Consider the following 12,454-nt stretch of genomic DNA (forward strand, 5'->3'; position numbering starts at 1 on the left):
TTCAAGAATGGCTTTTACATTTTATAATGTCATATAAATATCTATATAATATCCTTAATTTTGCCTCTTAACCATCAAAGCCTGAACTATTTACTATCTTTAAGAAAAAGTTTGCTGGCCCGTGCTCTAAGGGAGTACAATACATAGCCTTAACTTTTTATATTCTATTCATACTTAATCTGGGTAAAATATAAAATGTAAGAGCATTGCAATTACACAGTTCCAATCACCCCCTCCTCCCAACATCCTTTGTACTATAGTTGTCATTTGTATTATACACTCCTTATTACAATGTTAAAATGTTTGTTTTAAATGTTCATCTGGATTTGTTTTCTACAATGTATTTTTTTAATTAAGAGAAAAAATAGTCTTTAACTCATCCAGATAATTTATCATTTTCTGTTCTTTTTGTTTGTTTGAAAATCTGAGTTTACCTTTGGTATTATTTTTCTTGAACCTTAAGGACTTCATTTGGCATTTCTTATGGTACAGGTGGCAGTGTATTCTCTATTGCTTCTGAAAGTGTCTTTATTTTACCTTCATTCTTGAAGTGTATCTTCGCTCAATGTAGAATTCTACATTGGTTATTTTTTCAGCACATTAAAGATAACATTCCATTGTTCTGCCTGCCATTGTTTCTGATGGAGAAGTCACCATGAACATAATTTAGCTTTATTTCCTTTGGCTACTTTTCTCCGTACTTTTGGTATTCAGCAGTTTCACTGTGATGTGACTGCCTTAAGCACATTCTTCCTTTACATGTTTTTATCTGCCTGATTCTCTCTGTCCCCTTTTGGGACTATAGGCACATGTATATTAGTCCTTTTTATATAATCCCACAGGTTATAGATCCTTTCCATATTTTCAAATCTTTTTTTTTCTCTCTGTTCTTTAGACTGGATGATTTCTGTTGGTCTGTCTTCAAGTTTACTGTCTCATTTGTCATTTCCAATGTGCTAAGCTCTGGCCAGTGAATCCTTCATTTCACTTTTTTTTCAGTTCTGCAATTTCCATTCACTTTTACTACACTTTTCTTTGTGGTGAGATTTCCTATGTTCACTAATTATAATTAAATTTTACTTTATCTTCTTTAAATCAGACACTAAGTGGATAACTTATTAAGTGAAAAAGTTATAGGATTTTGTATACTGTGCAGCTGAGTTTGTTGTTAAACAAAGAGAAGTGTATGAAAGAGTATATATCCATATGTTTATGTGAACATAGAAGTCTGTTGTTATTTACCATTACTAGTGGTTACCTCTGTGGGGATAGAATTGGGGAGGGTTGGACAAGGGGCTGCTGAGAATTTTTCATCCTACTTTGCATTATTTTTAAATGACAGACACATAGATAACTTTAAGAAATTATATATGTGCTTTAATTTTTAAAATTCTTTTGACAATTTTATAAATGTTTGCACGGAAGTATATATTTTCTTTTTCTGGGTAAGAAATTTTCTCCTCTTGTTTTTATTAAATTGATTAATTCTGTCTTCAAATCGAGGGACCATAGCATACATAATATAAATTGTCGCTGTTTTTCAACTTGCTTGTATCCTTACTGTTCATCTGTTAGAAGGAATCCTAAAGCTCTCCACAGTTGTAATTTATATCAACTTCTCCATTTATTTCTAAGTTTTTGTGTTATATTTCACTTTATTGTTCTATTAGGTATAGAAAGGTTCAGGATTTTTATCTTACTCATTAATGAAGTTTTTAATGCTGAAATTCTCTTAGTTCCATGAGCTATTGTTTCCTTTAACTTCCTCTTTATTTCTTTTTAGTCTTAGCACCGTACTTTCTTGTGCATCTTTTTGGTATTTTATTGTTCATCCTTTTATTTTAAAATAAAAACAATGTTATTTGGGTGTTTTGCTTTTAAGCAGCAGCATGTAGCTGGTGTTGCATTTGCTGTCAAACCAAGTGGTGTTAACTTTTAATAGTGACTTTACTTAATAACAGATAAATTTCATGAGACTTGCTCAGGGATTGACTGAGGCAGATGAGTAGGTGTTTTACTACAGCAATAGGAAAGAAGGAAGGTCAGGGCAAAGGAAGTAAAGCATCTGTATTAGTCACCTTGGGCCGCCATGACAAAATACTGTGGACTAGCTGGCTTAAACAACAGAAATTCATTTAGTTATAGTTCTGGAAGCCAGAAGTTCAAGATCAAGTTGTCAGCAGGTTTGGTTGCTCTGAGTCCTCACTCCTGAACTTACAGATGGCCACCTTCCCCCTGTGTCTTCACATGGCCCTTTCTCATCGCTCACACATCTTTGTCGTCTCTTCCTCTTCTTAAAAGGACACCAGCCCCATTGGATTAGGGCTCACCCTTACGACCTTATTTAACCTTAATTACCTCTTTAAAGGCCCTGTCTCCAAATACAGTCACATTAGGGATTACAGCTTCAACATAAGAATTTGGGGGAAACACAACTCAGTCCATAACAGCATCCTTGTGAGAGCACCATAGTGATTTCATAGACTCTCTGCCGAATATATAGTTCCATAAAAGGTCAGTTGGATATATAAGTCCATTGGATCTCAGTTGTATGAAGGAGTAAAGATGAGGGACTGGTGTATAAGCTGAAAGGTCATGGATTGGAGCCCCAAATAAGGTCAGGAACCAATGTGCCCATGGTGCTTGAGCAAAGTGAGTCAGAAGGTAGAAGAAAAGCCTGTGTCAGAGAAGGGAATGTGCACAGGAGAGAATGTGAAGATTGTGCAGTGTCTGTGAACAGCGTTCACAGTGCAGGTGAGGTCAGTGTTGCTGAGAAGTTGGAGTCTTAGCCAGAGGCTCAGCCCTGTGGAGCACCCTGAGAGTGCTGACAGGTATTGGTGTGGAGACGATGTGAGGCTGGTAGGTGATATCAAATATTCAGGGCGGTGTGTGAAACCAGGAGACCTGTGGATGGTCCTTAAAAAGTATGGTAGGTAATGGTGTGGAAGCCACATTACAAAACAAGGACATTCATCCCACTGTGTAACGCTTGAGATATGAAAGGAAGAAGCTGTCTATCTACTTGAGGGAATCTTACAAAAATCTTCCTCTCAAGGAACAAGAGAGGTAGGTCTAGCCAAGGACATGGAAGGAATGTTGGACAGAGAAGGAGAGGATGTAGGGGCATTATCTGACCTGTGTGTTCATTCTAGAATTGGCAGGTGGAGGCTGGGAAAATGCTATACACCCTGACCTTTGTACATTTACACAAATACGTATTTTCTCAACCTGAAAAGTATAGAATTATCAAAACATTTATATTAATAACAAGGCAGCTTACCTATCATTGTCTTAAAGCGAAACCTATCTTTTTTGTCTCGTTTTTAATCCTTGTTTTAATTTAAAGAAAAACAGCAGCTCTTACAATGATGTTGAGCACATTAAAAAGAATGCTGTACAATCCAAGGAGCAAGTCATTGTGGTTGCCCAGGAAGCTGTCTTGGAAACCCAAAATATATGTGTAACGGGAGGAAGACTGTTCTAGGTATAAAATACATCTTAACGGTTTCATTATTCTATATTTGGGACTTGGATTTAAGACAGGCAATATCAGAATCCTCAAAATAGGCTAGTTACAAGAAAAGTATTTAATTTTCTTGGCTGTTTCATTAATCAGAATGCTAATTCAATAAATGTAACAGAATCATTTGCAACAACATGGATGAACCTGGAGGATGTTATGTTAAGTGAAATAAGCCAGTCACAGAAAGACAAATACCACACAATCTTACTTATACGTGCAGTCTAAAAAGGTTGGACTCATAGAGGCAGAGAATACAATGGTGGTTACTAGGGGATGGGGGTGGTTGGGGAAGATGTTGGTCAAAGGATTTTCACATAGAAGGAATAAGTTCAAGAGATCTATTGTATAACATGATGACTACAGTTAATAACAATATATTGTATTCTTGAAAATCACTAAGAGTAGATTTTGGGTGTTCTCATCACAAAAAATGATAGGTATGTGAGGTGATGCAATATGTTAATTAGCTCAATTTAGCCATGTCACAATGTATATATATTTCAAAATGTACACAATGAATATATACATTTTGTCAATTTAAAAATTAATTAGTTTTTTAAAAGTAACAGGAGTTACCATAATTATGAAGAATTATATGCCCTCCTGAAGTGACTAATCCTTGTTATTTATATTGACTAAGAAGCCTGGTAAGAGGTAACACAGAAGCCTAAGAATGAGAACTAAAGCCAGGTGCTGTGGCTTGCACCTGTATTCCTAGCTACTCAGGAGGCTGAGGGAGACCAAGGCAGGAGGATCACTTGAGGCCAGGAGTTCAAGACCAGCCTGGGCAATATAGCAAGACTCTGTCTCTAAAAAATTTTTTATAATTAGCCAGGGTGAGGTGTTGTGTGCCTGTAGTCCCAGCTACTTAGGAAGCTGAGGAGGGAGGATTGCTTGAGCCCAGGAATTTGGGCTACGTGATCTATGATTGTACCACTGCACTTCAGCCTGGGCCACAGAGTGAGATCCTATCTGTAAGAAATTTTAAAAATAAAGAATGAGAAATTGGATATCTGGTGAGGTAAAAATAGAGCTTTTATTTCTAAGTTAAGTATACAAAAGACAAAAATTAGTTATTTTTCATATGGAGGACAGAAATACACCAAGTTATAATTCTTTTTTAGTTACCAGTATTATTGTCAAGTTTAAGCTTTTTTCTGTTTATTGGCAAGCTAAATAATTGTACATGTTTTTAAGCATATATAGTGTTGATGGACGGTATTTAAAGTTTTAAGTTTCAGTCTCAAATAATTAACATAAGGCTGATCTCATTAGTTTAGGCAAAAATACAAGTAAAATTATTGCATGGGAACACTTTGTATAGTTTTGTTTTTGAATTTTTTAACAAAAATATTTATTCTTATAATGATTTCCTAACAGAGATCTTAGAAATTGAAAAACAACTTAATCAGTCTTAAGTTAAAAACTGCCTGAAAAATATGCCATTTCTGGTATTTACTTTGAGTAAAGTAATTGTAGATTCACATAATTTCTGGCACTGTCTGTAAATTATAAGATACTAGTTGGACACATATATCTACATGTGCCTAATCTTACATATTTATGAAGGCAATATTAGCCTATCTGATTTTTAAAATCAGTATAGGTTGACTCTCCCTTATCCAAAATGCTTAGGACCATAAGTGTTTCAGATTTTGGGTTTGTTTGGTTGGTTGGTTGGTTGGTTTGCATTTTGGAATATTACCATAAACATAATGAGATATCTTGGGTATAGGACCCTAGTCTAAACAGGAATTTCATTTATGTTTTGTGTACACCTTGTACACTTGGCCTGAAGGTAATTATATTTTTCCTTTGAGGATGCTGAATAAACTGAATTTTATGTGCCTGTGTTTTGACTATGACCTGTCACATGAGATCAGCTGTGGAATTTTCTACTTGTGGCTGCATGTTGGTGCTTAAAGATTTTCAGATTTTGGAACTTTGCAGATTAGGGATGCTGAACCTATATATTAGTCTTGGAAGTTTGGATTAGTTAAACTTTCTTTGAGAAAGCCTACATATCAGAACCAAGTTTTATATCACTAGAATATTATGCTAATGTTATATTTACACTGATAAAATCAGGGAAAAGACATTGCATTTGTCTTATTTGCAGGCTTTATCTTACTTTGAAATATTGATTCCACCCTTTAGTTACATACCAGCTAGTAAGGTTGTTTACATATTGTAGTAAATAAGCTCTGAGTGCCTCACATTTCTTTCTTATCGTGCAACCTAATAAGCAAGGTGCCTGGCTTAATTCACAGCTAAACTTTTTTCTTCAGAGCCAGAGCTTCAGCTGCAGCAAGAAAGATTTCCTTCAGAAACTGGCATATTTGAATCATTAGGAGTTCAATTTTCAATTTTATTTATTTTTTATTTTTTTGAGACAGAATCTTGCTCTGTTGCCCAGGCAGGAATGCAGTGGCGCAATCTCGACTCACTGCAACCTCCGCCACGCAGGTTCAAGCACCTGCCTCAGCGTCCTGGGTAGCTGAAATTATAGGTGCACACCACCACAACCAGCTAATTTTTATATTTTTAGAAGAGACAGGGTTTCACCATGTTGGCCAGGCTGGTCTCAAACTCCTGACCTCAAGTGATCCACTCGACTCAGCCTCCCAAAGTGCTGGGATTACAGGCGTGAGCCGCTACACCTGGCCTGATTTTTTTTTAAATTTAGTTATTCTCGAGTTTTTAAATTTTAAATTTGTGTCAGTGCCCATTAGTCTCTATAAACCTATCAGTGCAGGAGCACCTTAGATTTAAAATATTTTATAAATAAATTCATTAACCTGGTAATATTTTGTGTTAAAATTTCTTCTAAGACTAAATATTCCTAGTGTATACACAGAATGCCAAATTTGGTGACCAACTGAAAAAATTGACTAATGGAGAATTAAAGTTTTGTTTTTCTTCTGTCACTCCATATAAATGTTAAAACCATGTTGAATTAAGATTTCTCTGAAGGCGCTTCTATAATTCTGAAATACATTTAGTGTAAATAAAAGCCTGCCACTTTACACATAGGCACAGCAGCTAGGGCTGTAATAAGCCTACATATCAGAAGCCTTGGTTCTTATAAGGGTGAGTGGGAGGTATTACCTGTGTCAAAATTATAGTCACTGTGCTTAACTCAGGACAGACACAGGAGTTCCTTTTACTGCTGAAAGACCTACTTACCCATGACTATGCCCTAATATGTATGAAGGTAAGCCAAGGAGATATGAGCAGTTGCTTCCCTTCTCCTGTCGTATTCAAGAGAAACAAAATAGCCAATAAATCAAATCTGACAACTCCACCCAACTCAAGTTTCCATAATGTCAAGGAAGTTGCTGGCCAGAAATAGAACACAAAATCAGTTATGAGTTGTGGAACCTCAGACAACCTAGATTAAACCAAATAAACTTAGTGAGAACTCAGTGAAAGCAGCTAGGATTTACTGCTGAAAAAGGGTCTTGAGGGACCACCCGGCACCTGTCCTGAATACAAGGGCTGGAAGAGCAGGCTTTCTCTGCAGGAGCTCCTCAGCACTGGCGTGGGGAGAGGCAGGCATCAGGTTAGATTGTTGGTTCCTCTGTCTGTCATCAAAGCCTGAGGTAAAGGCCACCAGAGCTACTGAAAGGAGAAAAGTTGAGCTTATTTACTGGCCAGGCAGTGAAACACAGAAGGGAAGACATTCACTTAGGCAGTTTGCTGAGTAGGAAGAGTCAGGAATTTTTAAGTGTTAGGAAAAGGTGGTTCTGCTCATTGTAATTAGGATTGAAAAGTAGCATTTCGCGTAGCATGGAATAATTCTGGAATGTGGATGTGTACACTTTTAATAAGCTTGATTGTTCATTGGTCAAGAAAAGAGCATTCGGGTAGATCCATCGAGATCTCTACCTGGTTACTCATATTGCCTGGTCATTGATTGCCTTCAGCTGACTAGACCCAGTTGTGATAAAACAATATACTCAATGTTGACATCTCCTACACAAGAGGCACTATAAGTAGAAATTTCTTCTTTTACACTGATTTTTGGGGAAAATTTTATTTACACTAATTATGGAAATAGGTTGGGGGTACCAGGAGGGAGCATCCTTTAAAGTCATTGGGGACCTGGGCTCTGTGTTGTCCATTGCTGAAAGCCTACTGCCTCCTAGAAATTCTGGCATAGAGTAATCTAACAAATCTCTGTTGAGTAGGGAGACAGCAGTTTGGGTGTGTCACATACTGTTTCACTACCCTCTCATGCTCCTCCCTACACCAGGGCTTCTCTGTTCACTCCAAATAACTGCTTTCTCAATCCATCCCCTTGTCCTCATAGGGAAATAAGGAAGGACATTTCCACATGAGTCCTAGGGTTAGACATCTTTCCATCAAAGAAGAAAGTACTTGTGGACATGATTTATCTCAGTGTGCATGGTTGTGAGTTAGAAGGTAATTAATTGTATTGAAGATGAGGGGGAACTGTTCCATACTGGCCCTATTTACACACCCAAAAATGCCAGGGATGCTTGTGTAGTCTTATATGTAGAGCAGGTCTTAACGAGTGGGTTTTCTAGATTGTAATGCTAGACGTAAGAAGTAGCGGTAGGCTGCAGAGTAGGCCATGTAAAGGAAGTCCCGGTTGGATGGCACTTAAGGCCTAAGTGTTTTGAAGCCTAGGGGATCTGACTAAGCTGATTGCTCAGGCTGCCCACTGAGGACTCAGTTGTGACTCACACTTTTCTCTCTGCAGCAGATCCAGAGCCAGAGCTCTACCTCGATCCTTTCTGCCCTCCGGGTTTCTCCAGTCAGAAATTCCCCATGCAGCATGTGCTGTGTAATCATCCCCCCTGGATCTTCACATGCTTGTGTGCAGAAGGTAACATCCAGCCTGGGGATCTGGGCCCAGGGGACCAGGAGAAGCAGCAACAAGCCTCTGAGGGGAGACCCTGGAGTGATCAAGCAGAAGGTCCTGAGGGAGAAGGTGCCATGCCTTTGTTTGGAAGAACCAAGAAAAGGACTCTGGGAGCGTTCTCCAGGCCACCCCAGAGGCAGCCAGTCAGCTCTCGGAACGGCCTCAGAGGGGTGGAGTTAGAAGCCAGCCCAGCTCAGACAGGGAACCCTGAGGAAACAGACAAATTGTTGAAGAGGATAGAAGTCTTAGGATTTGGAACAGTCAACTGTGGAGAGTGTGGACTGAGCTTCAGCAAGATGACAAACCTGCTCAGTCACCAGCGGATACACTCAGGGGAGAAGCCCTACGTGTGTGGGGTATGTGAGAAGGGCTTCAGCCTAAAGAAGAGCCTCGCCAGACACCAGAAGGCACACTCAGGGGAGAAGCCAATTGTGTGCAGGGAGTGTGGACGAGGCTTTAACCGGAAGTCAACGCTAATCATACACGAACGGACACACTCCGGTGAGAAACCTTACATGTGCAGTGAGTGTGGGCGAGGCTTCAGCCAGAAGTCAAACCTCATCATACACCAGAGGACACACTCAGGGGAAAAGCCTTACGTGTGCCGGGAATGTGGCAAAGGCTTCAGCCAGAAGTCAGCTGTCGTGAGACACCAGAGGACACACTTGGAGGAGAAGACCATCGTGTGCAGTGACTGTGGCCTGGGCTTCAGCGACAGGTCAAACCTCATCTCCCACCAGAGGACGCACTCTGGGGAGAAGCCCTACGCCTGCAAGGAGTGTGGGCGATGCTTCAGGCAGAGGACCACCCTTGTCAACCACCAGAGGACACACTCAAAGGAGAAGCCCTATGTGTGCGGGGTGTGTGGGCACAGCTTCAGCCAGAATTCAACCCTCATCTCTCACAGGCGGACGCACACTGGGGAGAAGCCGTATGTGTGTGGGGTGTGTGGGCGAGGCTTTAGTCTCAAGTCACACCTCAACAGACACCAGAACATACACTCAGGGGAGAAGCCCATTGTATGCAAGGACTGTGGCCGGGGCTTCAGCCAGCAATCCAACCTCATCAGACACCAGAGGACGCACTCAGGGGAGAAGCCCATGGTGTGTGGGGAGTGCGGGCGAGGCTTCAGCCAGAAGTCAAACCTTGTTGCACACCAGAGGACGCACTCAGGGGAGAGGCCGTATGTGTGCCGGGAGTGCGGGCGAGGCTTTAGCCACCAGGCCGGTCTCATCAGGCACAAGCGGAAGCACTCGAGGGAGAAGCCCTACATGTGCAGGCAGTGTGGACTGGGCTTTGGCAATAAGTCAGCTCTAATCACACACAAGCGGGCTCACTCGGAAGAGAAGCCTTGTGTGTGCAGAGAGTGTGGCCAAGGCTTTCTCCAAAAGTCACACCTCACCTTACATCAAATGACACATAAGGGGGAGAAGCCATATGTGTGCAAGACGTGTGGGCGGGGCTTCAGCCTCAAGTCTCACCTCAGCAGACACAGGAAGACCACGTCTGTCCACCACAGACTGCCAGTGCAGCCCGACCCTGAGCCGTGTGCAGGGCAACCTTCGGATTCCTTATACTCTCTCTGAAGGCAAAGATGGGGACAAGGACTAAGAGTCAGAATGTTGACACTTTGATGAAATGGAGTAGAGAAATGCATTCTGTAAGTGGTCAAAGGACATTTGACTGTTTACTTTCTCCACACTAAGTCTTCTCCATGTTTTGTGGCCTTCAGTTGTAATAAACTTGGCTTCTTTATACATCCGTAACTGTGCCTGTGTCCCTCATTCACTCATCTATAACAGGGATAAGGAATGATACAGACATCTGAAACCCTTAAGTCCACTATTCCACAGGAATTCATTTCCTCGGAAAACAAGAACCAAATCATTTGTAGATTTATTAGAAAGACTGGACCTTTGTATGGGGAGAGAATCTAGGAACTACACAAAGAGATTTCACGGGATGGGAGGGGATCTTCCAGAAAGTGTAGCTTCCTCTAGTCTGCAGCTACCCCCATCCCTTGGCTCTGACAGCCCCTTTCCTGCTTCTCTCCTCCCAGCTTTCAAACATCTCCGTTGTTGCCTTTGCCCCTGACTACCTTTGTTGCGTTTCTCAGACTTTTTTAGTCCCTGGTCCTTCCATCGGGGGCCCTCTCACCAATACATTGTCCCCAGCACTCCAGTCCCAGGGCCTGGTCTTGCAGCTGTGACCAAGCAGAGCCTTGGATCTCAGTTACACCCATATCAGACCACCAAGAAAATGGATAATCTCCAACCACCCCCAGCTATACCACCTCATCAGCACCTCCATAACTACAGTCAGGCACTGCATAATGTTCGTCTGCGACGGACTGCATATACAGTGGTGGGCTGGTAAGATTATAGTGGAGCTGAAAAATTCCCGTTACCTAGTGACTTTGTAGACCTCCCAGTGGGACAAGATACAGAGGTGGATAAGACAGTGATATGGATCCTGACCCTGTATAGACCTAGGCTAATGTGTGTGCTTGTGTCTTAGTTTTTAACAACAACAACAACACAAATTTAAAATTTTTAAAATAGAAAAAGCGTATAGGATAAGGATAAAACAAAAAATATTTTCGTACAGCTGTACAGTGTGTTTTTGTTTTAAGCTAAGTTACAAGTGAGTCAAAAAGTAAAAAAATTTAAAGTGTATAAAGTTAAAAGCTACAGTAAGCTAAGGCTAATTTATTATTGAAGAAAGAAAAATTTAAAAATAAATTGAGTGTAGCCTAAGGGTACAGTATGTATGTCTGTAGTAGTGTATAGTAATGTCCCAGGCCTTCACACTCACTCACCACTCACCGCCTCGCCCAGAGCAACTTCCAGTTCTGTAACTTGCCATGTATGATAAGTGTCCTATACAGGTGTACCTTTTTTTTTTTGGCTTTTATGTTGTATTTTACCTTATTTTTTCTATGTTTAGATGCACAGACTCACCCAGAGCAGCTTCCAGTTCTGCAACTTACCATTTATGGTAAGTGCCCTCTACAGGTGTACCGTTTTTTTTTTGTCTTTTATGCTGTATTTTACCTTACTTTTTCCATGTTTAGATGCACAAATAACTTAGCATTGTGTTACAGTTGCCCACAGTACTTAGTGCCTACAGTACTCGGTGTAACCTGCTGCACAGGTTTGTAGCCTAGGAGCAATAGGCTATACCATATAGCCCAGGTGTATAGTAGGCTGTGCCATCTAGGTTTGGTAAGTACACTCTATAGTGTTTGCAAAATGACTAAATTACCTAATGATTTCTCAGAACATATCCTTGTTAAGCAACACTTGACTGTATATGACAATCTTTGACCATGTGTCTTCCTCAGCCTTCCAATAACAGAGATTAAACCCTTGAAGCCACATTCCACAATCAGTCCTGTAATACTAGTGTTTAGGAGTTTGAATCATGCTCCTCTATCCCAGGACCCAGTCCCCATGTCAGTCATCAGGTAACTGATCTAAGGTCTTTAAGCCACACAGTCTCAATAGTTATCCTATCTCAGGGCTTAAGGTATTTAACCCTACATAAATATTATTAACCATACCTCCTTCAGTGTCTGGTTTTGCTCAAAATAAGTGTCCTTCAAGGTAAAGATCATCTCAAGGGTGCAACTGTAAGACCCCTTTTTAAGACTTCAGAAATATTTAAGTGTGTGGCTCCTTGACTATACACAAAATGGTTCTAAATTTTAAGGGAATCATCCCATAGCACCTTGACACTCAACCCAAATGAGAGGCTTGTCCTGAAGAGCTTTGTGGATATGGGTTTTGTCTAATGGAATGAGCTTCAATAAGAGGCATACCCTTAACGTTTGTAACAGGAACACCAGCTTGCTCTGAAAAGGACAGAAAAGCCCCTACCTCTTTCTATGGGCAGGGAGGCAGGGTGAGAAACCTACTAAGCTGCAAGCACAGGCCATTTCTCATGGAAAAGGAGGAATAACTTGGACTGCAGACATCATGGAGAATCACTCTCAGGGGCAGTACTGTGCTACTAAGGTAACTGGTGGCATGTGCCCAGCTGAA

At 40.7% G+C, this 12,454-nt stretch overlaps 1 protein-coding gene across 24 annotated transcripts in view; it reads left to right on the plus strand.

Moving 5' to 3' along the window:
• ZNF133 (zinc finger protein 133) overlaps positions 1-10,177 on the plus strand; it is a 33,973-nt gene extending 23,796 nt beyond the window's left edge. For 15 of the 24 annotated variants that reach the window (XM_057300874.1, XM_034947699.2, XM_008962943.4 and 12 more), the window contains one exon: positions 8,250-10,177. In XM_057300874.1, the coding sequence (XP_057156857.1) occupies positions 8,250-9,997 (1,748 nt within the window). In that variant the 3' untranslated portion in view covers positions 9,998-10,177. Of the gene's footprint in view, positions 1-77; positions 3,485-8,249 lie in introns of those variants that run through there. The other 9 variants (XM_034947700.2, XM_008962944.4, XM_055104891.1 and 6 more) reach the window with 3 other exon arrangements.
• The last annotated feature ends 2,277 nt before the right edge of the window (positions 10,178-12,454 follow it).

Source organism: Pan paniscus, chromosome 21, assembly GCF_029289425.2.
Source record: "Pan paniscus chromosome 21, NHGRI_mPanPan1-v2.0_pri, whole genome shotgun sequence".
Lineage (NCBI taxonomy): Eukaryota > Metazoa > Chordata > Mammalia > Primates > Hominidae > Pan > Pan paniscus.